General features: G+C 55.0%; 1 protein-coding gene, 1 long non-coding RNA gene and 1 pseudogene across 2 annotated transcripts; all 3 read right to left on the bottom strand.

Moving 5' to 3' along the window:
- Nucleotides 1-607: 607 nt before the first annotated feature.
- Nucleotides 608-3,627, bottom strand: LOC121160406. The gene is made up of 3 exons (XR_005884549.1): nucleotides 3,576-3,627; nucleotides 1,259-1,517; nucleotides 608-698 (listed from the first exon to the last, which is right to left on the bottom strand). It is a non-coding gene; the product is annotated as an uncharacterized LOC121160406 (long non-coding RNA).
- Nucleotides 3,628-8,531: 4,904 nt separating this feature from the next.
- LOC121160405 (anomalous homeobox protein-like) lies at nucleotides 8,532-13,239 on the bottom strand. Its single transcript, XM_040986186.1, has 5 exons — nucleotides 12,991-13,239; nucleotides 12,282-12,430; nucleotides 10,158-10,291; nucleotides 9,004-9,159; nucleotides 8,532-8,581 (listed from the first exon to the last, which is right to left on the bottom strand). The coding sequence occupies exons 1-5, from the start codon at nucleotides 13,237-13,239 to the stop codon at nucleotides 8,532-8,534; spliced, it is 738 nt and encodes a 245-aa protein (XP_040842120.1).
- Nucleotides 13,240-15,096: 1,857 nt separating this feature from the next.
- LOC121160431 lies at nucleotides 15,097-25,607 on the bottom strand (annotated as a pseudogene).
- Nucleotides 25,608-27,589: the final 1,982 nt, after the last annotated feature.

Here is a 27,589-nt window from a genome sequence, read left to right on the forward strand (position 1 = left end):
CACCACCATCCCTCAGGTAGGGTCTCCTTCCAAGGCTGGGATAGACCTGCACTACCAACACTGAAGAAGCCCCTCCCCACAGCCCAGCCCCCTCAGACCACGGTCTCTGCAGAGACCTGCCTGCTAGCGATGATCGATCCGCTTAGCACTTCGTGGTCTCGTGTCAGTGCCACCTGCAGGAAAGCAAAGCCTAGGGTGCCCCAGCATCCAGACCCAGGGAGTGCTCCCCAAACAGCTTGAGTGACAGGATGCCACCCCTACACTGGTCACCAAGTGGCTGCCTCTGCTGGGCTTCCACTGGCAGGCTGTCAGCCTCTGTGTGGTGGGTCACACAGCCCTAGCGGTCCCAGGCTCACTGACTGCTGGACTCTGAAGGACTTGCCTCACATTGGCCTCCCTGCAAGCAAGCCTCTGTAGTACAATCCATCTCTTCTTCCAGGAGCCACAGGGAGGGGTGGGGTAGCACTCAGAACAAGACCTGTGAGCCTTGCTTGGCAACAGAAAATAACGTAAGGGCATGGCCAACCCCCTCAGGAGCCCCTGACACACAGAGCTAAAGCCCAGCAGTACCTCTTCCTGCAGCGGAACTTCTGCACCGGGGTCAGCGCAGCCACACCCAGCTTCCTCCTGGCCAGGTCGTAGTGAATGTCGTTCCAGAGCTGCACCAGCTCACGGCTGCCTCCTGGCACCCGACAACCCTGTCAAGGAGAGTCCACTAAAGCCACATGTTGGTAGGAAGAACCAGGTCTGGATGGACCCACGGTTAGCAGTGCTGAGGGCTACAGTGGGAAAGGAATAAACAGGCACAAGCTAGAACCTGGAACAAGTGACATCAAGCGGCCAGGGAGGCATCAACTGCACAGAGCAAGGTCTTGGCCTCCTGCAGAGGGAATGACATACTGAGAGGGATTCCAGGTGCCGCCAGACTGGGGACCGGGGTGATGATGGGTGTACCTGGCCATCTGATCACTGTCAGCGCTTCAAAGCCAGAAAGAAATCAGGTTTCACTCCACCTGCTGTGTTTATGAGCTGGCACCACTTGATGCACATCCAGTACTCAGATTCCCAAGCTGCTTGTAACTCACTCAAGTGAGAATTACCGGAACTAATCTTTGTATAAAACACCTCTCCCAGGCAGCCCTAAGGGGTTGGTCTGTGAGATGTGGGCCAGCAACTCATTGCTAGCTCCCGGCATATGGATAATGCTTGAATGGTGCACCCTGCCCCTCCTTCCAATGGCCACTGAGCCCACATGTACCTCCAGAAGCCGGCAGGCCGCCTGTTGCTGCTCCTGCTGGGCCAGGACACGGGCACACACCAGGGCCACATCTGCATTGTCCAGGAGGTGCGGGCACAGCTGGCTGTCCAGGATGGCAGAAACCAAAGGCTGCATCTGAGTGAGGGTCATCTTGGATGTCACGGCGTAGGCTGCCCGCGAGGGGCACCAGCTCCGCCGGGGGTGGGTGGGTGTTCCCGTGCTCCCTCAGCAACATCAAGAAGCTCTGCATCATGCCACTCTGCCAACAAAGACCAAGATCAGACCATGTGCACACAGCAGGCCACACTGCAACCTCCATGCCAGATCAGCTGTGGTGCCCAACTGGGAATGGCCAAGGACCACACGCCTGCAAAATTTCCTTCTACCCTCCACCAGAAAAAGTCTGAATCCTGAGAGGGTGACCCCACGGGAGAGTGGCCAGCACTAGTCCACCTCTTTGTCAACACTATTACTGATGTCATTGGAATGAGGTGGGGAGAGAACTCCTGCTAGTCTACTCCCCAAATATCCACAAGAGGCTATGCAAAGCCAGGTGAAAATTAGTATGGACCTCCCACGTGGACAACACAAACCGACCACCTGCACTGAGCTATCACCCGCTGCTTCCCTGCCTCCCAGGGTGCAGTTGGGGGCCAGGCTTGAACCCAGATACCTCACAACGATAGGTGGGATCCCCAGCAGACTTAACTGTTACTCCAGAGCCTGCCCCCAGTCACCTGACTTCCCTGAGCCTCCCTTTTCCGCACGAGATAAACTTGATTCTGTTTCCTCGGGGAGGCCCCCAAGGCGTTCCGGGGCACTTGCCCACTGCCGCTGCTGCTCACTGAAAACGCTCAGCTTCCACAGGTTAGCCCGGAAAGGGCGGCCATGAGCAACGGGGTCTGTACCCAGAGCCTACCAAAAACACTCCCGGGCTAAAGCCTAGGCCTCCACTTCGCCTGGTGCCCTGTGCCACCGCCAGGTCTCACTACAGTGCCAGCTCTCTCCTCACGGGGTCCTGACCCCTCACCGCCTCCTCACTGGGTCCCGACCCCGAGTCCCAGCAGCTCCTCACATATCCTCAACCCGTGTCCCAGCACCTCCTCACCCGGTCAGCCCCCACAGGGTCCCGACGCCCCCTCACCCGGTCCCGACGCCCCCTCACCCGGTCCCGACGCCCCCTCAGGGTCCCGACGCCCCCTCACCCAGTTCCGACGCCCCCTCACCCGGTCCCGACGCCCCCTCACCCAGTCGCAATGCCCCCTCAGGGTCCCGACACCCCCTCACCCAGTCGCAATGCCCCCTCAGGGTCCCGACACCCCCTCACCCGGTCCGACGCCCCCTCAGGGTCCGGACGCCCCCTCACCCAGTCCCGACGCCCCCTCAGGGTCCCGACGCCCCCTCAGGGTCCCGACGCCTCCTCAGAGTCCCGACACCCCCTCAGGGTCCCGACACCCCCTCACCCGGTCCCGAAACCCCCTCACCCGGTCAGCCCCCTCACCCGGTCCCGACGCCCCTCAGGGTCCCGACACCCCCTCACCCGGTCCCGACGCCCTCTCAGGGTCCCGACGCCCCCTCAGGGTCCCGACGCCACCTCACCCCGTCCCGACGCCCCCTCTGGGTCACGACGCCCCCTCAACCAGTCCCGACGCCCCCTCAGGGTTCCGACGCCCCCTCACCGGGTCCCGATGCCCCCTCAGGTCCCGACACCCCCTCAGAGTCCCGACGCCCCCTCAGGGTCCCAACGCCCCCTCAGGGTCCGGACGCCCCCTCAACCAGTCCCGACGCCCCCTCAGGGTCCCGACGCCCCCTCAGGGTCCCGACGCCCCCTCACCCGGCCCCGACGCCCCCTCAGGGTCCCGACGCCCCCTCACCCGGTCCCGACACCCCCTCAGGGTCCCGACACCCCCTCACCCGGTCCCGACGCCCCTCAGGGTCCCGACACCCCCTCACTCGGTCCCGACGCCCCCTCAGGGTCCCGACACCCCTCAGGGTCCCGACGCCCCCTCACGGGGTCACCTTCTCACGGGTCTTCACTCCCGGCGCCAGCGTCCCAAGCCCTGGACCCGCGTCCTCAGAGAAACCGGGGCTCCGGGAGACCAGGGCGGTGGAGGTGGGGGAGCTCCGGAAGACAGACGGCAAGGAAGGACGCGCGCACCGGGCGGCCGGGGCCTCCACCGGGCTAACCGACCTGCCCTACCGTGCCCGCTGCTCTCGCTGCTCTCGCTGCTCTGGGCCCGGGTGCAGCCCCGGGTGGAGGCCCAGGCTCACACCCCGTGCTGGGCGTCCAGGGCTCCCGCCCGCCACGCCGACTCACCTGCAATACCGTCCACTTCCCGCTTCCGCTGCGCGGACGTGCCGCACGAGCTCCTCACTCCCGCGGGACCGGAGGCACGGTCGCCCGCTGGCCCAGGACTGGAGTGGTCGCTACCATGTACCCACCCGCGGCCAATCACGAGGGGCAGACTGGCGGGGCGGGGGCGCTCAGGGGCAGCCGGAAGGAGTGGAGCTGCCTGGGGTGGGAGCCCTCTGCCCGGGGCGGGCGGGAAGAGGCGCGCTCGCCCCACGCGCTCGCCCCTCTCCCGGTTTCCCGGCGCCGGGCGCTGCTCCCCGACACCCGCTCCCCGTCCCCAGCCTCCCCGGAGACGGCGCTATTGGAATCCACACGCGCACGGTTCTGAATGCCCCAAAAAGGGCTCTGCTTGTGGGCAGGGAGGGGTTCCGACCCTAGGGCCTGAGCCCTAGTGACCACCGCACCGAGGAAGACATTAGGCACCTGTCGTCAACACCGGCCCCCACGATCTGGCCTCGCCCCTGCGTGCGGGGACACGTGACTCTTGTGCTGCAGACCGACCACGTAGGTTTCCAAGGTGGGCCAGGTCAGACTTGAATACAATTTTATTTTATTTTTATTGGAAAGGCAGAGATACAGAGAAGAGGAGAGACAGAGATGAAGATCTTCCGTCCAATGATTCACACCCCAAGCAGCCGCAATGGCTGGAGCTGAGCCAACCCAAAGCCAAGAGCCAGGAGCTTTTTCCGGGTATCCCATGTGGGTGCAGGGTCCCAAAGATTTAGGGTGTCCTCGATTGCTTTCCCAGGCCACAAGCGGGGAGGTGGATGAGAAGCGGGACTGCCAGGATTAGAACCAGCGCCCATATAGGATCCTGGCATGTTCAAGGTGAGGACTTTGGCCCCTAGGCCATCATGCCGGGCCCTATGTGTATAAACTTTTAAAACATATGACTTATTGGGCCCGGCGCGGTGGCGCAAGTGGTTAAAGGTCCTCGCCTTGCACGCCCGGGATCCCATGTGGGCGCCGGCAGCCTCGCTTCCCTTCCAGCTCCCTGCCTGTGGCCTGGGAAAGCAGTGGAGGACGGCCCAAAGCTTTGGGACCCTGCACCCGCGTGGGAGACCCGGAAGAGGCTCCTGGCTTCGGATCGGCATAGTTATATTTTTATTTATTGATATATTTATTTTTATTTATTTATCTAAGTTTTTATATTTATGTCTGTTTTTATTTATATGTTTATTTATATTTATTTCACCATTTCATATTTACATAGCTATTTATATTTATAGATTTTAATATTTCTATTTATTTTTATTTTTATTTATTTATATACTTCTCTATATTTATTTACATTCCTATTTATATATCAAATTATATTTATTTACATATTGATATATTCATATCTTTTCTATTTACATTTATTTCGGATATTTTTTATATTTATTTACATTCCTATTTATATATCTATCAATTTTTATTTATTCAAATATTTATTTATATATTGATATATTTATATTTTTTATATTTATATTTTTTATTTATTTATATATTTTTCTATATTGATTTACATTCCTATTTATATATATCCATCTTTATTTATTCAAATTATATTTATTTATTGATATATTTATATTTTTTATATTTATATATATTTCTGATATTTTTGTATATTTATTTACATTCATATTTATATATGTATCTATTTTTATTTATTCAAATATTCATTTATATATTGATATATTCATATTTTTAATATTTAGATTAATTTTTATATTTTTCTATATTTCTTTACATTCATATTTCTATATCAAATTATATTTATTTATATATTGATACATTTATATTTTTATATTTTTATTTATTGATATATTTTTCTATGTTTATTTAAATTGCTATTTATATATCAAATTATATTTATTTATGTATTGATATATTTCTATTTTTATATTTAAATTTATTTTTAGTTTTATTTATTTATATATTTTTCTATATTCCTTTACATTCCTATTTCTATATCTATCTATTTTTATTTATTCAAATTCTATTTCTCTGTCTCTCCTCTCTGTATATCCGCCTTTCCAATGAAAAAATAATAAAAATAAATTAAAAAAAAAGAGAGAGGATGAGTGATCCAGGATGCCTGTGGGGCAGTCTCTGCTATGGTGGCACTGAGTCTGGGTCTAATTAAAAGACCAGGAGTCCCAGCAGAAGAGCCTGGCTCTCCCCGCCAACAAACAGGATCTAAGTAGGTCAGTAACGGGTGCAGACACGGTCTGCTCCAAGTAGACTCACCTGTGAGGTTAGGATCGCTGAGGGCAGCGACAGACACAGCCAGAGCATCATCTGCAGGGTGCATCACAAAGTCCTGCCTGTGACCGGGGACCAGATGTCCAGCCTGCAAGGAAATATCCTTGGAGGATGCAAGCGCAAGGGACATCAACCACGATTCAGAGGCCACCAGAGAGGGCTCCACAACGCTACTGTTGGCAGGCAGAGTGCAGAGACCAGAGCCAGGGCAGATGGTGAGGACGGAGGCAGGATCATTGCCATGCTCTTCCTGGTGCATCTCACCACCCTGCAGGAACCTGGAAAACATAGCAAAGACTGTCCCTCCATCGACAGTGGGGGCTACACAATGTAGGCTCGTCTAGGTTCAACCACAAAGGCTGCAGGGCCCAGCACAGCACTAACACACTGCTCCTATTCTATTTTTTTTTTAAGAAGAAGGGTTTTCTTTATTTTTATTATTATTTTTTTTATTGGAAAGGCGGATATACAGAGAGGACAGACAGAGATGAAGATCTTCCATCTGATGATTCACTCCCCAAGTGAGCGCAACGGGCCAATACTATGCCGATCCGAAGCCAGGAGCCTCTTCCGGGTCTCCCACGCGGGTGCAGGGTCCCAAAGCTTTGGGCCGTCCTCGACTGCTTTCCCAGGCCACAGGCAGGGAGCTGGAAGGGAAGCAGGGCTGCCGGGATTAGAACCGGCGCCCATATGGGATCCCGGGTGTGCAAGGCGAGGACCCTAACCACCCCGCCACCGCGCCAGGCCCCTATTCTAAACCTATGACTGCCACTACAAGGACTGTATTCCTACGAAAAAAATCTAGAAATACAAAAGACATTTATGTAAAAGATTGATTAATTTGAAAGGCAGAGTTATAGAAAGAGAAAGAAGACACATAGAGACAAATCTTCCATCCACTGGTCTATTTCCCAAATGGCTCGGCTGAGCCGGTCCAAAGCCAGGAATTCCATCTGGGTCTCCCACATGGGTGCAAAGACCCAGGGAGTTGGTCCATCCTCTGCTGCTTTCCCAGGCTATCAGCAGGAAGCAACTAAAATTTAAACCAGCAACCACACAGAATGGCGGCACTGCAGGGGCAGCTTTACGCACCACACTGCAACGCCAGACCCAGGGCTAGACTGCACCAGACCTGGCTTCCAGAGATTACTTCATGAAGACCAACCACAAAAGCATTCATAGTTTATTTACAATGAGCTTCAATGCAGTGTTGGCAACTTAACATGATTAGCAAAAGCCCAATAGTCCAGAAAATAAATGCCAGTTGATTTTAAAGGCATACAAGGCAGAAGTTGGTAACGAAGCATTGCATTTCAAGGAACGCTCACTGCATCCCCTCCCTGGACTTCAGTAACACACCATTTTACAGCTGGAATCGAGGTCATACGAACCTACCAGAGGCCCAGGTACAAATGTCCTCAGGAGGGACCACATGCAACACAAGCGTGTGACCTAACGATCAGACCTGACATGAACCTCAGGCCCACAGCTGACAAACACCGAGCTCTCTGTACTTTCCTTATCTTTATGAGGCAGCAGACAAATATGGGCTGGTTGGAAAAGCAGCAAAAATCAAATTCTAAAACTCTTTCATGACCTGTTCCTCCTTTTCTCTATCTGCCTACTGTGAGAAGGACTAACGAAATAAGCCAAGAAAAAACACTACACGCTTAAAAATCCTTCACTTAGCAGCAGCATGGCCTCCCCCTAGGTGACTTCTGGACACCTCACCACTAGGAAACCACACCCCCAGCTGCCCTCAGGACTCAGCCTCAGCCTTGGTCTGAGCTTGGATTCTTGGTTCACTCACACTCTTTCGAAGCTGGCGTTGAAGTGTGTTGGGTTAAGCTGTGGCCTGCAACTCTGACATCCCATACTGGACCCAGCAGTCTCAGCTGCTCCACTTTCCAAGTTACCTCCCCAGCAATATACCTGGGGAAGCAGTGAAAGATGCCGCCCTGGGTGCCGGGACCCCTGCCACCCAAACGCAAGACCCGGAAAGAGCTGGTTCCTGGCTTTGGCCTCACCTGGCTCCAACTGTTGAAGCCATTTGGGAAATGAACCATAAAATAGAAAAAAAAAAAATCTCTTGTTCTCCTTTCAAATACATTGTTTTAAAAAGTGCACTTGGTTTTCCTGTAATAAAGCCATATACTTCTTCTCCAAGGTTCAAAAATGCCTGCTGCAGGTGCTCAGCTTCTTCCTTCCCACATTCCTTCTGCGAGGTCTTCCTGGCAGTACACAAAGCAGAGTGCTCAGACAGCATTCTGCAAAGGAGAAAGGTGCTGACCGCACGGGATGCACAACAGACAGACTACAGCAGACTCACAAACCACAAAAGCTGGGGTCGTCTGCAGGCGAAGTCAATCTCCCCCCTTTTCCCAAACACACATGAAGGTGGGCCTCGCTCCATGTCAGGTTCCAGAGTCACAGCTGCTCTGTCTCTGATGTGGCTTCCCCTTCCTCCAATCAATCAGCAGTCACTGACCTGGTACCTGTGCGGTGGCCCCAGCACACTCACGCCCACTTCCCATCCTCACCTTCAGCTGAGAAGGCGAACGAACAGGTGAGATGGCCCCATAGCACGTGAGGACAACAGTACCTGGGAGCCAGGGGCCTTGAGATCGTCTCAGCTCCAGGAAGGTCTGTGACCAGGGCCAGGGCCTCCCAAGGTCATTGGAGGGCGTCTGGAGACTGCGGAGGTACGCCGTCCCTGGGCCAGGCTGGAAAAAAACAGAGGGAAGGAGAGGCTTCGGGACTCTATCTCGGCCTCCCTTCCAGCAAGTAGAGCAGGGTGTGGCCACTGGGTCATCAATCTTTGCTGTGAGCTATCCCCAGACCCACATCTACTCCCTGATCCCCACACCGATGCCCATCTATCTCCACATGGCAATCTGGGCACACGGGCGGGGGGCCGGGCACCTACAACCTCACCTACACCATTCCTCGGCACAGTCTGACTCTCTCTACCTTCAGGATTAGCTGGCCACCAGGTGAGGTCTTGACTGTGCTGAACATTGGTGAGGTCTGCACCTATAGCCACAGTGCCCCTGTTCCAGCGTCCCGTAACAGTTAATGCAACGAGGGGGCTTGTCAGAAAGCAAACCTCCAGATACCATGATGCTAGGGCCTTGGAGACACCCACCGGACCAATGACACCAGCGGTCCAGACGTCTCTCCTTTGTACCGGGGTCTTTGGCCACCACCCGCTGGGCTGGCTGCACATGCTGGAGCAGGGACTGCTGGCACCGCCGGTAATTAGCAAACCAGTTGTAGACCCGCTCTGCAGTCAAGCCAAACTCTCCTGTCCGAAAACAGCACAATTAGCTTTGTTAACTCCTGGTCCGTGCCCACACTTCCACAGAAACCAAGCTGACCCCTCCAGAGGCAGCAGAATCGGCACCCGCTGCGCTGGTGGCTGACCAGGGCCTCTCCTAGCCACCTGCTTGGAGAAGACACAACACCTCCCAGGCCCAGGCTCAGTTCGGGAGTCAGGCCAGGCCAAGCGTCCTAGGGAGCAGAGCCTCAGCAGGCCTTGCAGAGCAGGCCCGCAGTGTCCTGAACCTCGGAAGGGGCCCGCAGTGTCCTGAACCTTGCAGAGCGGGCCCACGGTGTCCTGAACCTTGCAGAGCGGACCCACAGTGTCCTGAACCTTGCAGAGCAGGCCCACAGTGTCCTGAACCTTGTAGAGCAGGCCCGCAGTGTCCTGAACCTTGCAGAGCAGGCCCGCGGTGTCCTGAACCTTGCAGAGCGGGCCCGCAGTGTCCTGAACCTCGGGAGGGGCCCGCTGTGTGCAGTCACCGCCCCCAGCACCATGCACCCCACACACATGGGGCGAGCCTGAGCAAAAGCGCCAGCAGAGAGGGGGGACCCAGCCCAGTAAGCAGCAGACAGGAGAGGCCACCTCGGGAGGGGCCTGCTGTGTGCAGTCACCGCCCCCAGCACCATGCACCCCACACATGGGGCGACCCTGAGCAAAAGCCCCAGCAGAGAGGGGGGGGACCCAGCCCAGTAAGCAGCAGACAGGAGAGGCCACCAGGAGGAGCCATGCAACCGCGGGACGGATGTGCTGAGGGAGCAGGAACCAGGCACTGTGGGCCAATGCCCCTACCCTCAACCCACACCCAGTACCAGCCATCTCAGCCTCCATGCCTACAGCCACACTGAGAACCTAAGAAGGCGACTGGGACTGCCCTCTGTAGACTAGGCACAGGGCACGCCCTCCCAAAAGAGGATAAAGAACAGGCGTGGGGGCAAAGGCCCAGGGACAGGCAGCTGAGGCAGAGGTAAGGCTTCCACCTGTTCTTACCCGCTGAGCCTTGCTGGGGTTAATGCTCACGGCCAAGGCAAAGTCTTGAAGCCTCCTGCGGACCTCTCTGGGGAAGTTCCGACTCTTGAGGCCATCCGGGCAGAGGCCTGCGGGTGGGGGATTCCTGGAGGAGATGAGAACAGCACAGTGAGGGGGCCCAGCGGTCCCCTGCCCTGTGACAGCAACATTTCTGAGGCAAGCCTGTCCCACAAGTGAAAATCAGCGTCTAACCCACACACCTGCAGGCCATGGCGGGGAGCTCAGCCCCAAGACCCCCAAAGAGGGCTCCAGGATCTGGGTTCCCACCCCTATGTTTTCACATTTCCATATGGCTTTTCCCTGTCCTCCCTGTCTGCCCATGGGACTTATGAGGCAAAGTCCTTGGCCTTCCCACCCATCTCTCAGTGCAGCCCCACCCCCATACCCTTGTGCCCTTCTCTGCCCAGCACTTCCTCCCTAGATTTCACTGAGTTATCATCACTGACTTGCCACCATGGTGCCTGCCAGCCCACTGCACCCCTCAAACCCATGGGACCCCGGCAATGAGGCTGCAGCTGATGTTCTGTGTATTGGCTCCACTTCCCTGCCTCCCTAAGGACCTTCCAGATTCCATTCCAATTCAAGTGTTTCTTGCACCAGAGGCATCGGGGCTGGTAAACATTCTGGCGGCTCTCACCTCCCCCCAGCCCTCCGGCTGCTGCCTCAGTCAGGGCTCTCCCAGTAAAACTTCTCTAGCTTCACCCAGGGTCACTGAGCCAGCTCCTCCCCTCACCACGGGCAGCAGAGGGTCACTGCTGTTCTCCTTTATCACCCTGGACTTCCCTCCCTGCATGCCACACCCCGCACTTCCCCTCACCCCCTGGCCACTCCTCAGCTGACCACTGCAGGGGGTATGAGGAGCAGCTAGGCTGCTCAGGCCACTGGACAACATCCCCAGCACTACTCCTGAGATTGAAGCCTCCTGGAGCTAGGCAGAGGACATGTCCAAGTTGGTCACAGTTTTTCGCCACCACTGAATATATCTTCATTTCTACTGAGGACAAATATCACTTCAGTTGAAGATTTCAGCTGCAAAGCCTATGTGGACGTACATAATGCAGTGGGCACCTTACACATCCCAAATGCAGCTCATCTCCCTGGAACCACTCACCCCACCCCTGCCCTGTGTGCCTAAACAAGAACCACCACACTCCTGGTTCCAACCCAGGGCCCAAAGCCCTGGAATCTCTTCCCTTTTCACTGCATACAACTGTTCTTGGGCCATGATTTGGGTCCTGGACAATGCCTGAGCCGCAAAGAGACACCACCCTTCCTGACAGCCCTCAGGGTCAGCCAGCACCATCAGAATACAGCCCTGGGCTCTCCTTGTGGTTCATCAGTCACTCTCCCCGCAGGTGAAAATTCAGCCACCACCTGTCCCTATGGTTACAGGCGAAGGTCACTGCTGCATTTTCCAAAGGCTGTGAACACCCCTTCAGCCAGCGGACATCCCCTAAACCAGAGGTCTTAAGCCAGACCTCTGAGGTTGCCACTCTCTCTGCCTTAAACACTGGTGCTCACAAGACCACCACCATCCCTCAGGTAGGGTCTCCTTCCAAGGCTGGGATAGACCTGCACTACCAACACTGAAGAAGCCCCTCCCCACAGCCCAGCCCCCTCAGACCATGGTCTCTGCAGAGACCCTCCCGCTAGCGACGGTCGATCCGCTTAGCACTCCGTGGTCTCGTGTCAGTGCCACCTGCAGGAAAGCAAAGCCTAGGGTGCCCCAGCATCCAGACCCAGGGAGTGCTCCCCAAACAGCTTGAGTGACAGATGCCACCCCTACACTGGTCACCAAGTGGCTGCCTCTGCTGGGCTTCCACTGGCAGGCTGTCAGCCTCTGTGTGGTGGGTCACACAGCCCTAGCGGTCCCAGGCTCACTGACTGCTGGACTCTGAAGGACTTGCCTCACATTGGCCTCCCTGCAAGCAAGCCTCTGTAGTACAATCCATCTCTTCTTCCAGGAGCCACAGGGAGGGGTGGGGTAGCACTCAGAACAAGACCTGTGAGCCTTGCTTGGCAACAGAAAATAACGTAAGGGCATGGCCAACCCCCCTCAGGAGCCCCTGACACACAGAGCTAAAGCCCAGCAGTATCTCTTCCTGCAGCGGAACTTCTGCACCGGGGTCAGCGCAGCCACACCCAGCTTCCTCCTGGCCAGGTCATAGTGAATGTCGTTCCAGAGCTGCACCAGCTCACGGCTGCCTCCTGGCACCCGACAACCCTGTCAAGGAGAGTCCACTAAAGCCACATGTTGGTAGGAAGAACCAGGTCTGGATGGACCCACGGTTAGCAGTGCTGAGGGCGACAGTGGGAAAGGAATAAACAGGCACAAGCTAGAACCTGGAACAAGTGACATCAAGCGGCCAGGGAGACATCAACTGCACAGAGCAAGGTCTTGGCCTCCTGCAGAGGGAATGACATACTGAGAGGGACTCCAGGTGCCGCCAGACTGGGGACCGGGGTGATGACGGGTGTACCTGGCCTTCTGATCACTGTCAGCGCTTCAAAGCCAGAAAGAAATCGGGTTTCACTCCACCTGCTGTGTTTATGAGCTGGCACCACTTGATGCACATCCAGTACTCAGATTCCCAAGCTGCTTGTCACTCACTCAAGTGAGAATTACCGGAACTAATCTTTGTATAAAACACCTCTCCCAGGCAGCCCTAAGGGGTTGGTCTGTGAGATGTGGGCCAGCAACTCATTGCTAGCTCCCGGCATACGGATAATGCTTGAATGGTGCACCCTGCCCCTCCTTCCAATGGCCACTGAGCCCACATGTACCTCCAGAAGCCGGCAGGCCGCCTGTTGCTGCTCCCGCTGGGCCGGGACACGGGCACACACCAGGGCCACATCTGCATTGTCCAGGAGGTGCGGGCACAGCTGGCTGTCCAGAATGGCAGAAACCAAAGGCTGCATCTGAGTGAGGTCATCTTGGATGTCACGGCATAGGCTGCCCGCGAGGGGCACCAGCTCCGCCGGGGGTGGGTGGGTGTTCCCGTGCTCCCTCAGCAACATCAAGAAGCTCTGCATCATACCACTCTGCCAACAAAGACCAAGATCAGACCATGTGACACAGCAGGCCACACTGCAACCTCCATGCCAGATCAGCTGTGGTGCCCAATTGGGAATGGCCAAGGACCACACGCCTGCAAAATTTCCTTCTACCCTCCACCAGAAAAAGTCTGAATCCTGAGAGGGTGACCCCAAGGGAGAGTGGCCAGCACTAGTCCTCCTCTTTGTCAACACTATTACTGATGTCATTGGAATGAGGTGGGGAGAGAACTCCTGCTAGTCTACTCCCCAAATATTCACAAGAGGCTATGCAAAGCCAGGTGAAAATTAGTATGGACCTCCCACGTGGACAACACAAACCGACCACCTGAGCTATCACCCACTGCTTCCCTGCCTCCCAGGGTGCAGTTGGGGGCCAGGCTTGAACCCAGATACCTCACAACGATAGGTGGGATCCCCAGCAGACTTAACTGTTACTCCAGAGCCTGCCCCCAGTCATCTGACTTCCCTGAGCCTCCCTTTTCCGCACAAGATAAACTTGATTCTGTTAAACTTGATTCTGTTTCCTCGGGGAGGCCCCAAAGGCGTTCCGGGGCACTTGCCCACTGCCGCTGCTGCTCACTGAAAACGCTCAGCTTCCACAGCTCAGCCCCGGAAAGGGCGGCCATGAGCAACGGGGTCTGTACCCAGAGCCTACCAAAAATGCTCCCGGGCTAAAGCCTAGGCCTCCACTTCGCCTGGTGCCCTGTGCCACCGCCAGGTCTCACTACAGTGCCAGCTCTCTCCTCATGGGGTCCTGACCCCTCACCGCCTCCTCACTGCGTCCCGACCCCGAGTCCCAGCAGCTCCTCACATGTCCTCAACCCGTGTCCCAGCACCTCCTCACCCGGTCAGCCCGCACAGGGTCCCGACGCCCCCTCACCCGGTCCCGACGCCCTCTCAGGGTCCCGACGCCCCCTCACCCAGTTCCGACGCCCCCTCACCCGGTCCCGACGCCCCCTCACCCAGTCGCAATGCCCCCTCAGGGTCCCGACACCCCCTCACCCAGTCGCAATGCCCCCTCAGGGTCCCGACACCCCCTCACCCGGTCCGACGCCCCCTCAGGGTCCGGACGCCCCCTCACCCAGTCCCGACGCCCCCTCAGGGTCCCGACGCCCCCTCAGGGTCCCGACGCCTCCTCAGAGTCCCGACACCCCCTCAGGGTCCCGACACCCCCTCACCCGGTCCCGAAGCCCCCTCACCCGGTCAGCCCCCTCACCCGGTCCCGACGCCCCTCAGGGTCCCGACACCCCCTACCCGGTCCCGACGCCCTCTCAGGGTCCCGACGCCCCCTCAGGGTCCCGACGCCACCTCACCCCGACCCGACGCCCCCTCTGGGTCACGACGCCCCCTCAACCAGTCCCGACGCCCCCTCAGGGTTCCGACGCCCCCTCACCGGGTCCCGATGCCCCCTCAGGTTCCCGACACCCCCTCAGAGTCCCGACGCCCCCTCAGGGTCCCGACGCCCCCTCACCCGGCCCCGACGCCCCCTCAGGGTCCCGACGCCCCCTCACCCGGTCCCGACACCCCCTCAGGGTCCCGACACCCCCTCACCCGGTCCCGACGCCCCTCAGGGTCCCGACACCCCCTCACTCGGTCCCGACGCCCCCTCAGGGTCCCGACACCCCTCAGGGTCCCGACGCCCCCTCACGGGGTCACCTTCTCACGGGTCTTCACTCCCGGCGCCAGCGTCCCAAGCCCTGGACCCGCGTCCTCAGAGAAACCGGGGCTCCGGGAGACCAGGGCGGTGGAGGTGGGGGAGCTCCGGAAGACAGACGGCAAGGAAGGACGCGCGCACCGGGCGGCCGGGGCCTCCACCGGGCTAACCGACCTGCCCTACCGTGCCCGCTGCTCTCGCTGCTCTCGCTGCTCTGGGCCCGGGTGCAGCCCCGGGTGGAGGCCCAGGCTCACACCCCGTGCTGGGCGTCCAGGGCTCCCGCCCGCCACGCCGACTCACCTGCAATACCGTCCACTTCCCGCTTCCGCTGCGCGGACGTGCCGCACGAGCTCCTCACTCCCGCGGGACCGGAGGCACGGTCGCCCGCTGGCCCAGGACTGGAGTGGTCGCTACCATGTACCCACCCGCGGCCAATCACGAGGGGCAGACTGGCGGGGCGGGGGCGCTCAGGGGCAGCCGGAAGGAGTGGAGCTGCCTGGGGTGGGAGCCCTCTGCCCGGGGCGGGCGGGAAGAGGCGCGCTCGCCCCACGCGCTCGCCCCTCTCCCGGTTTCCCGGCGCCGGGCGCTGCTCCCCGACACCCGCTCCCCGTCCCCAGCCTCCCCGGAGACGGCGCTATTGGAATCCACACGCGCACGGTTCTGAATGCCCCAAAAAGGGCTCTGCTTGTGGGCAGGGAGGGGTTCCGACCCTAGGGCCTGAGCCCTAGTGACCACCGCACCGAGGAAGACATTAGGCACCTGTCGTCAACACCGGCCCCCACGATCTGGCCTCGCCCCTGCGTGCGGGGACACGTGACTCTTGTGCTGCAGACCGACCACGTAGGTTTCCAAGGTGGGCCAGGTCAGACTTGAATACAATTTTATTTTATTTTTATTGGAAAGGCAGAGATACAGAGAAGAGGAGAGACAGAGATGAAGATCTTCCGTCCAATGATTCACACCCCAAGCAGCCGCAATGGCTGGAGCTGAGCCAACCCAAAGCCAAGAGCCAGGAGCTTTTTCCGGGTATCCCATGTGGGTGCAGGGTCCCAAAGATTTAGGGTGTCCTCGATTGCTTTCCCAGGCCACAAGCGGGGAGGTGGATGAGAAGCGGGACTGCCAGGATTAGAACCAGCGCCCATATAGGATCCTGGCATGTTCAAGGTGAGGACTTTGGCCCCTAGGCCATCATGCCGGGCCCTATGTGTATAAACTTTTAAAACATATGACTTATTGGGCCCGGCGCGGTGGCGCAAGTGGTTAAAGGTCCTCGCCTTGCACGCCCGGGATCCCATGTGGGCGCCGGCAGCCTCGCTTCCCTTCCAGCTCCCTGCCTGTGGCCTGGGAAAGCAGTGGAGGACGGCCCAAAGCTTTGGGACCCTGCACCCGCGTGGGAGACCCGGAAGAGGCTCCTGGCTTCGGATCGGCATAGTTATATTTTTATTTATTGATATATTTATTTTTATTTATTTATCTAAGTTTTTATATTTATGTCTGTTTTTATTTATATGTTTATTTATATTTATTTCACCATTTCATATTTACATAGCTATTTATATTTATAGATTTTAATATTTCTATTTATTTTTATTTTTATTTATTTATATACTTCTCTATATTTATTTACATTCCTATTTATATATCAAATTATATTTATTTACATATTGATATATTCATATCTTTTCTATTTACATTTATTTCGGATATTTTTTATATTTATTTACATTCCTATTTATATATCTATCAATTTTTATTTATTCAAATATTTATTTATATATTGATATATTTATATTTTTTATATTTATATTTTTTATTTATTTATATATTTTTCTATATTGATTTACATTCCTATTTATATATATCCATCTTTATTTATTCAAATTATATTTATTTATTGATATATTTATATTTTTTATATTTATATATATTTCTGATATTTTTGTATATTTATTTACATTCATATTTATATATGTATCTATTTTTATTTATTCAAATATTCATTTATATATTGATATATTCATATTTTTAATATTTATATTAATTTTTATATTTTTCTATATTTCTTTACATTCATATTTCTATATCAAATTATATTTATTTATATATTGATACATTTATATTTTTATATTTTTATTTATTGATATATTTTTCTATGTTTATTTAAATTGCTATTTATATATCAAATTATATTTATTTATGTATTGATATATTTCTATTTTTATATTTAAATTTATTTTTAGTTTTATTTATTTATATATTTTTCTATATTCCTTTACATTCCTATTTCTATATCTATCTATTTTTATTTATTCAAATTCTATTTCTCTGTCTCTCCTCTCTGTATATCCGCCTTTCCAATGAAAAAATAATAAAAATAAATTAAAAAAAAAGAGAGAGGATGAGTGATCCAGGATGCCTGTGGGGCAGTCTCTGCTATGGTGGCACTGAGTCTGGGTCTAATTAAAAGACCAGGAGTCCCAGCAGAAGAGCCTGGCTCTCCCCGCCAACAAACAGGATCTAAGTAGGTCAGTAACGGGTGCAGACACGGTCTGCTCCAAGTAGACTCACCTGTGAGGTTAGGATCGCTGAGGGCAGCGACAGACACAGCCAGAGCATCATCTGCAGGGTGCATCACAAAGTCCTGCCTGTGACCGGGGACCAGATGTCCAGCCTGCAAGGAAATATCCTTGGAGGATGCAAGCGCAAGGGACATCAACCACGATTCAGAGGCCACCAGAGAGGGCTCCACAACGCTACTGTTGGCAGGCAGAGTGCAGAGACCAGAGCCAGGGCAGATGGTGAGGACGGAGGCAGGATCATTGCCATGCTCTTCCTGGTGCATCTCACCACCCTGCAGGAACCTGGAAAACATAGCAAAGACTGTCCCTCCATCGACAGTGGGGGCTACACAATGTAGGCTCGTCTAGGTTCAACCACAAAGGCTGCAGGGCCCAGCACAGCACTAACACACTGCTCCTATTCTATTTTTTTTTTAAGAAGAAGGGTTTTCTTTATTTTTATTATTATTTTTTTTATTGGAAAGGCGGATATACAGAGAGGACAGACAGAGATGAAGATCTTCCATCTGATGATTCACTCCCCAAGTGAGCGCAACGGGCCAATACTATGCCGATCCGAAGCCAGGAGCCTCTTCCGGGTCTCCCACGCGGGTGCAGGGTCCCAAAGCTTTGGGCCGTCCTCGACTGCTTTCCCAGGCCACAGGCAGGGAGCTGGAAGGGAAGCAGGGCTGCCGGGATTAGAACCGGCGCCCATATGGGATCCCGGGTGTGCAAGGCGAGGACCCTAACCACCCCGCCACCGCGCCAGGCCCCTATTCTAAACCTATGACTGCCACTACAAGGACTGTATTCCTACGAAAAAAATCTAGAAATACAAAAGACATTTATGTAAAAGATTGATTAATTTGAAAGGCAGAGTTATAGAAAGAGAAAGAAGACACATAGAGACAAATCTTCCATCCACTGGTCTATTTCCCAAATGGCTCGGCTGAGCCGGTCCAAAGCCAGGAATTCCATCTGGGTCTCCCACATGGGTGCAAAGACCCAGGGAGTTGGTCCATCCTCTGCTGCTTTCCCAGGCTATCAGCAGGAAGCAACTAAAATTTAAACCAGCAACCACACAGAATGGCGGCACTGCAGGGGCAGCTTTACGCACCACACTGCAACGCCAGACCCAGGGCTAGACTGCACCAGACCTGGCTTCCAGAGATTACTTCATGAAGACCAACCACAAAAGCATTCATAGTTTATTTACAATGAGCTTCAATGCAGTGTTGGCAACTTAACATGATTAGCAAAAGCCCAATAGTCCAGAAAATAAATGCCAGTTGATTTTAAAGGCATACAAGGCAGAAGTTGGTAACGAAGCATTGCATTTCAAGGAACGCTCACTGCATCCCCTCCCTGGACTTCAGTAACACACCATTTTACAGCTGGAATCGAGGTCATACGAACCTACCAGAGGCCCAGGTACAAATGTCCTCAGGAGGGACCACATGCAACACAAGCGTGTGACCTAACGATCAGACCTGACATGAACCTCAGGCCCACAGCTGACAAACACCGAGCTCTCTGTACTTTCCTTATCTTTATGAGGCAGCAGACAAATATGGGCTGGTTGGAAAAGCAGCAAAAATCAAATTCTAAAACTCTTTCATGACCTGTTCCTCCTTTTCTCTATCTGCCTACTGTGAGAAGGACTAACGAAATAAGCCAAGAAAAAACACTACACGCTTAAAAATCCTTCACTTAGCAGCAGCATGGCCTCCCCCTAGGTGACTTCTGGACACCTCACCACTAGGAAACCACACCCCCAGCTGCCCTCAGGACTCAGCCTCAGCCTTGGTCTGAGCTTGGATTCTTGGTTCACTCACACTCTTTCGAAGCTGGCGTTGAAGTGTGTTGGGTTAAGCTGTGGCCTGCAACTCTGACATCCCATACTGGACCCAGCAGTCTCAGCTGCTCCACTTTCCAAGTTACCTCCCCAGCAATATACCTGGGGAAGCAGTGAAAGATGCCGCCCTGGGTGCCGGGACCCCTGCCACCCAAACGCAAGACCCGGAAAGAGCTGGTTCCTGGCTTTGGCCTCACCTGGCTCCAACTGTTGAAGCCATTTGGGAAATGAACCATAAAATAGAAAAAAAAAAATCTCTTGTTCTCCTTTCAAATACATTGTTTTAAAAAGTGCACTTGGTTTTCCTGTAATAAAGCCATATACTTCTTCTCCAAGGTTCAAAAATGCCTGCTGCAGGTGCTCAGCTTCTTCCTTCCCACATTCCTTCTGCGAGGTCTTCCTGGCAGTACACAAAGCAGAGTGCTCAGACAGCATTCTGCAAAGGAGAAAGGTGCTGACCGCACGGGATGCACAACAGACAGACTACAGCAGACTCACAAACCACAAAAGCTGGGGTCGTCTGCAGGCGAAGTCAATCTCCCCCCTTTTCCCAAACACACATGAAGGTGGGCCTCGCTCCATGTCAGGTTCCAGAGTCACAGCTGCTCTGTCTCTGATGTGGCTTCCCCTTCCTCCAATCAATCAGCAGTCACTGACCTGGTACCTGTGCGGTGGCCCCAGCACACTCACGCCCACTTCCCATCCTCACCTTCAGCTGAGAAGGCGAACGAACAGGTGAGATGGCCCCATAGCACGTGAGGACAACAGTACCTGGGAGCCAGGGGCCTTGAGATCGTCTCAGCTCCAGGAAGGTCTGTGACCAGGGCCAGGGCCTCCCAAGGTCATTGGAGGGCGTCTGGAGACTGCGGAGGTACGCCGTCCCTGGGCCGGGCTGGAAAAAAAAACAGAGGGAAGGAGAGGCTTCGGGACTCTATCTCGGCCTCCCTTCCAGCAAGTAGAGCAGGGTGTGGCCACTGGGTCATCAATCTTTGCTGTGAGCTATCCCCAGACCCACATCTACTCCCTGATCCCCACACCGATGCCCATCTATCTCCACATGGCAATCTGGGCACACGGGCGGGGGGCCGGGCACCTACAACCTCACCTACACCATTCCTCGGCACAGTCTGACTCTCTCTACCTTCAGGATTAGCTGGCCACCAGGTGAGGTCTTGACTGTGCTGAACATTGGTGAGGTCTGCACCTATAGCCACAGTGCCCCTGTTCCAGCGTCCCGTAACAGTTAATGCAACGAGGGGGCTTGTCAGAAAGCAAACCTCCAGATACCATGATGCTAGGGCCTTGGAGACACCCACCGGACCAATGACACCAGCGGTCCAGACGTCTCTCCTTTGTACCGGGGTCTTTGGCCACCACCCGCTGGGCTGGCTGCACATGCTGGAGCAGGGACTGCTGGCACCGCCGGTAATTAGCAAACCAGTTGTAGACCCGCTCTGCAGTCAAGCCAAACTCTCCTGTCCGAAAACAGCACAATTAGCTTTGTTAACTCCTGGTCCGTGCCCACACTTCCACAGAAACCAAGCTGACCCCTCCAGAGGCAGCAGAATCGGCACCCGCTGCGCTGGTGGCTGACCAGGGCCTCTCCTAGCCACCTGCTTGGAGAAGACACAACACCTCCCAGGCCCAGGCTCAGTTCGGGAGTCAGGCCAGGCCAAGCGTCCTAGGGAGCAGAGCCTCAGCAGGCCTTGCAGAGCAGGCCCGCAGTGTCCTGAACCTCGGAAGGGGCCCGCAGTGTCCTGAACCTTGCAGAGCGGGCCCACGGTGTCCTGAACCTTGCAGAGCGGACCCACAGTGTCCTGAACCTTGCAGAGCAGGCCCACAGTGTCCTGAACCTTGTAGAGCAGGCCCGCAGTGTCCTGAACCTTGCAGAGCAGGCCCGCGGTGTCCTGAACCTTGCAGAGCGGGCCCGCAGTGTCCTGAACCTCGGGAGGGGCCCGCTGTGTGCAGTCACCGCCCCCAGCACCATGCACCCCACACACATGGGGCGAGCCTGAGCAAAAGCGCCAGCAGAGAGGGGGGACCCAGCCCAGTAAGCAGCAGACAGGAGAGGCCACCTCGGGAGGGGCCTGCTGTGTGCAGTCACCGCCCCCAGCACCATGCACCCCACACATGGGGCGACCCTGAGCAAAAGCCCCAGCAGAGAGGGGGGGGACCCAGCCCAGTAAGCAGCAGACAGGAGAGGCCACCAGGAGGAGCCATGCGACCGCGGGACGGATGTGCTGAGGGAGCAGGAACCAGGCACTGTGGGCCAATGCCCCTACCCTCAACCCACACCCAGTACCAGCCATCTCAGCCTCCATGCCTACAGCCACACTGAGAACCTAAGAAGGCGACTGGGACTGCCCTCTGTAGACTAGGCACAGGGCACGCCCTCCCAAAAGAGGATAAAGAACAGGCGTGGGGGCAAAGGCCCAGGGACAGGCAGCTGAGGCAGAGGTAAGGCTTCCACCTGTTCTTACCCGCTGAGCCTTGCTGGGGTTAATGCTCACGGCCAAGGCAAAGTCTTGAAGCCTCCTGCGGACCTCTCTGGGGAAGTTCCGACTCTTGAGGCCATCCGGGCAGAGGCCTGCGGGTGGGGGATTCCTGGAGGAGATGAGAACAGCACAGTGAGGGGGCCCAGCGGTCCCCTGCCCCGTGACAGCAACATTTCTTTCTTTTTTTTTTTTTTAAAGATTTATTTTTTTTTAAAGATTTATTTTTATTATTTTTTCATTGGAAAGGCGGATATACAGAGAGGAGAGACAGAGAGGAAGACCTTCCGTCCGATGATTCACTCCCCAAGTGAGCGCAACGGGCTGATACTATGCCGATCCGAAGCCAGGAGCCTCTTCCGGGTCTCCCACGCGGGTGCAGGGTCCCAAAGCTTTGGGCCGTCCTCGACTGCTTTCCCAGGCCACAGGCAGGGAGCTGGAAGGGAAGAGGGGCTGTCGGGATTAGAACCAGCGCCCATATGGGATCCCGGGCGTGCAAGGCGAGGACCTTTAACCACTTGCGCCACCGAGCCGGGCCCACTGCTGCATTTTGCAAAGGCCGCGAACACCCCTTCAGCCAGCGGACACCCCTTAAACACTGGTGCCCACAAGGCCACCACCATCCCTCAGGCAGGGTCTCCTTCCAAGGCTGGGATAGACCTGCACTACCAACACTGAAGAAGCCCCTCCCCGCAGCCCAGCCCCCTCAGACCATGGTCTCTGCAGAGACCCTCCCGCTAGCGACGGTCGATCCGCTTAGCACTCCGTGGTCTCGTGTCAGTGCCACCTGCAGGAAAGCAAGCCTAGGGTGCCCCCAGCATCCAGACCCAGGGAGTGCTCCCCAAACAGCTTGAGTGACAGGATGCCACCCCTACACTGGTCACCAAGTGGCTGCCTCTGCTGGGCTTCCACTGGCAGGCTGTCAGCCTCTGTGTGGTGGGTCACACAGCCCTAGCGGTCCCAGGCTCACTGACTGCTGGACTCTGAAGGACTTGCCTCACATTGGCCTCCCTGCAAGCAAGCCTCTGTAGTACAATCCATCTCTTCTTCCAGGAGCCACAGGGAGGGAGGGGTGGGGTAGCACTCAGAACGAGACCTGTGAGCCTCGCTTGGCAACAGAAAATAACGTAAGGGCATGGCCAACCCCCCTCAGGAGCCCCTGACACACAGAGCTAAAGCCCAGCAGTATCTCTTCCTGCAGCGGAAGTTCTGCACCGGGGTCAGCGCAGCCACACCCAGCTTCCTCCTGGCCAGGTCGTAGCGAACGTCGTCGCAGAGCTGCACCAGCTCACGGCTGCCTCCTGGCACCCGACAACCCTGTCAAGGAGAGTCCACTAAAGCCACATGTTGGTAGGAAGAACCAGGTCTGGATGGACCCACGGTTAGCAGTGCTGAGGGCGACAGTGGGAAAGGAATAAACAGGCACAAGCTAGAACCTGGAACAAGTGACATCAAGCGGCCAGGGAGGCATCAACTGCACAGAGCAAGGTCTTGGCCTCCTGCAGAGGGAATGACATACTGAGAGGGATTCCAGGTGCCGCCAGACTGGGGACCGGGGTGATGACGGGTGTACCTGGCCATCTGATCACTGTCAGCGCTTCAAAGCCAGAAAAGAAATCGGGTTTCACTCCACCTGCTGTGTTTATGAGCTGGCACCACTTGATGCACATCCAGTACTCAGATTCCCAAGCTGCTTGTCACTCACTCAAGTGAGAATTACCCGAACGAATCTTAGTATAAAACACCTCTCCCAGGCAGCCCTAAGGGGTTGGTCTGTGAGATGTGGGCCAGCAGCAACTCATTGCTAGCTCCCGGCATGTGGATAATGCTTGAATGGTGCACCCTGCCCCTTCCTTCCGATGGCCACCGAGCCCACATGTACCTCCAGAAGCCGGCAGGCCGCCTGTTGCTGCTCCCGCTGGGCCGGGACACGGGCACACACCAGGGCCACATCTGCATTGTCCAGGAGGTGCAGCTGGGCACAGCTGGCTGTCCAGGATGGCAGAAACCAAAGGCTGCATCTGAGTGAGGGTCATCTTGGATGTCATGGCATAGGCTGCCCGCGAGGGGCACCAGCTCCGCCGGGGGTGGGTGGGCGGGTGGGTGTCCCCGTGCTCCCTCAGCAACATCAAGAAGCTCTGCATCATACCACTCTGCCAACAAAGACCAAGATCAGACCATGTGCACACAGCAGGCCGCACTGCAACCTCCATGCCAGATCAGCTGTGGTGCCCAACTGGGAATGGCCAAGGACCACACGCATGCAAAATTTCCTTCTACCCTCCGCCAGAAAACGTCTGAATCCCTGGAATGAGGTGCCTCCCAGGGTGCAGTTGGGGGCCAGGCTTGAACCCAGATACCTCAAACGCTCAGCATCCACAGCTCAGCCCCGGAAAGGGCGGCCATCCGTGAGCAACGGGGTCTGTACCCAGAGCCTACCAAAAATGCTCCCGGGCTAAAGCCTAGGCCTCCACTTCGCCTGGTGCCCTGTGCCACCGCCAGGTCTCACTACAGTGCCAGCTCTCTCCTCATGGGGTCCTGACCCCTCACCGCCTCCTCACTGCGTCCCGACCCCGAGTCCCAGCAGCTCCTCACATGTCCTCAACCCGTGTCCCAGCACCTCCTCACCCGGTCAGCCCCCACAGGGTCCCGACGCCCCCTCACCCGGTCCCGACGCCCCCTCACCCGGTCCCGACGCCCTCTCAGGGTCCCGACGCCCCCTCACCCAGTCCCGACGCCCCCTCACCCGGTCCCGACGCCCCCTCACCCAGTCGCAATGCCCCCTCAGGGTCCCGACACCCCCTCACCCAGTCGCAATGCCCCCTCAGGGTCCTGACACCCCCTCACCCGGTCCGACGCCCCCTCAGGGTCCGGACGCCCCCTCACCCAGTCCCGACGCCCCCTCAGGGTCCCGACGCCCCCTCACCCAGTCCCGACGCCTCCTCAGAGTCCCGACACCCCCTCAGGGTCCCGACACCCCCTCACCCGGTCCCGAAACCCCCTCACCCGGTCAGCCCCCTCACCCGGTCCCGACGCCCCTCAGGGTCCCGACACCCCCTCACCCGGTCCCGACGCCCTCTCAGGGTCCCGACGCCCCCTCAGGGTCCCGATGCCCCCTCAGGTTCCCGACACCCCCTCAGAGTCCCGACGCCCCCTCAGGGTCCCAACGCCCCCTCAGGGTCCGGACGCCCCCTCAACCAGTCCCGACGCCCCCTCAGGGTCCCGACGCCCCCTCAGGGTCCCGACGCCCCCTCACCCGGCCCCGACGCCCCCTCAGGGTCCCGACGCCCCCTCACCCGGTCCCGACACCCCCTCAGGGTCCCGACACCCCCTCACCCGGTCCCGACGCCCCTCAGGGTCCCGACACCCCCTCACCCGGTCCCGACGCCCCCTCAGGGTCCCGACACCCCTCAGGGTCCCGACGCCCCCTCACGGGGTCACCTTCTCACGGGTCTTCACTCCCGGCGCCAGCGTCCCAAGCCCTGGACCCGTGTCCTCAGAGAAACCGGGGCTCCGGGAGACCAGGGCGGTGGAGGTGGGGGAGCTCCGGAAGACAGACGGCAAGGAAGGACGCGCGCACCGGGCGGCCGGGGCCTCCACCGGGCTAACCGACCTGCCCTACCGTGCCCGCTGCTCTCGCTGCTCTCGCTGCTCTGGGCCCGGGTGCAGCCCCGGGTGGAGGCCCAGGCTCACACCCCGTGCTGGGCGTCCAGGGCTCCCGCCCGCCACGCCGACTCACCTGCAATACCGTCCACTTCCCGCTTCCGCTGCGCGGACGTGCCGCACGAGCTCCTCACTCCCGCGGGACCGGAGGCACGGTCGCCCGCTGGCCCAGGACTGGAGTGGTCGCTACCATGTACCCACCCGCGGCCAATCACGAGGGGCAGACTGGCGGGGCGGGGGCGCTCAGGGGCAGCCGGAAGGAGTGGAGCTGCCTGGGGTGGGAGCCCTCTGCCCGGGGCGGGCGGGAAGAGGCGCGCTCGCCCCACGCGCTCGCCCCACGCGCTCGCCCCACGCGCTCGCCCCACGCGCTCGCCCCACGCGCTCGCCCCTCTCCCGGTTTCCCGGCGCCGGGCGCTGCTCCCCGACACCCGCTCCCCGTCCCCAGCCTCCCCGGAGACGGCGCTATTGGAATCCACACGCGCACGGTTCTGAATGCCCCAAAAAGGGCTCTGCTTGTGGGCAGGGAGGGGTTCCGACCCTAGGGCCTGAGCCCTAGTGACCACCGCACCGAGGAAGACATTAGGCACCTGTCGTCAACACCGGCCCCCACGATCTGGCCTCGCCCCTGCGTGCGGGGACACGTGACTCTTGTGCTGCAGACCGACCACGTAGGTTTCCAAGGTGGGCCAGGTCAGACTTGAATACAATTTTATTTTATTTTTATTGGAAAGGCAGAGATACAGAGAAGAGGAGAGACAGAGATGAAGATCTTCCGTCCAATGATTCACACCCCAAGCAGCCGCAATGGCTGGAGCTGAGCCAACCCAAAGCCAAGAGCCAGGAGCTTTTTCCGGGTATCCCATGTGGGTGCAGGGTCCCAAAGATTTAGGGTGTCCTCGATTGCTTTCCCAGGCCACAAGCGGGGAGGTGGATGAGAAGCGGGACTGCCAGGATTAGAACCAGCGCCCATATAGGATCCTGGCATGTTCAAGGTGAGGACTTTGGCCCCTAGGCCATCATGCCGGGCCCTATGTGTATAAACTTTTAAAACATATGACTTATTGGGCCCGGCGCGGTGGCGCAAGTGGTTAAAGGTCCTCGCCTTGCACGCCCGGGATCCCATGTGGGCGCCGGCAGCCTCGCTTCCCTTCCAGCTCCCTGCCTGTGGCCTGGGAAAGCAGTGGAGGACGGCCCAAAGCTTTGGGACCCTGCACCCGCGTGGGAGACCCGGAAGAGGCTCCTGGCTTCGGATCGGCATAGTTATATTTTTATTTATTGATATATTTATTTTTATTTATTTATCTAAGTTTTTATATTTATGTCTGTTTTTATTTATATGTTTATTTATATTTATTTCACCATTTCATATTTACATAGCTATTTATATTTATAGATTTTAATATTTCTATTTATTTTTATTTTTATTTATTTATATACTTCTCTATATTTATTTACATTCCTATTTATATATCAAATTATATTTATTTACATATTGATATATTCATATCTTTTCTATTTACATTTATTTCGGATATTTTTTATATTTATTTACATTCCTATTTATATATCTATCAATTTTTATTTATTCAAATATTTATTTATATATTGATATATTTATATTTTTTATATTTATATTTTTTATTTATTTATATATTTTTCTATATTGATTTACATTCCTATTTATATATATCCATCTTTATTTATTCAAATTATATTTATTTATTGATATATTTATATTTTTTATATTTATATATATTTCTGATATTTTTGTATATTTATTTACATTCATATTTATATATGTATCTATTTTTATTTATTCAAATATTCATTTATATATTGATATATTCATATTTTTAATATTTAGATTAATTTTTATATTTTTCTATATTTCTTTACATTCATATTTCTATATCAAATTATATTTATTTATATATTGATACATTTATATTTTTATATTTTTATTTATTGATATATTTTTCTATGTTTATTTAAATTGCTATTTATATATCAAATTATATTTATTTATGTATTGATATATTTCTATTTTTATATTTAAATTTATTTTTAGTTTTATTTATTTATATATTTTTCTATATTCCTTTAC

The sequence above is a fragment of the Ochotona curzoniae genome, unplaced genomic scaffold (assembly GCF_017591425.1).
Source record: "Ochotona curzoniae isolate NIBS_2020 unplaced genomic scaffold, NIBS_Ocur_1.0 contig_4502, whole genome shotgun sequence".
Taxonomy (NCBI): Eukaryota; Metazoa; Chordata; class Mammalia; order Lagomorpha; family Ochotonidae; genus Ochotona; species Ochotona curzoniae.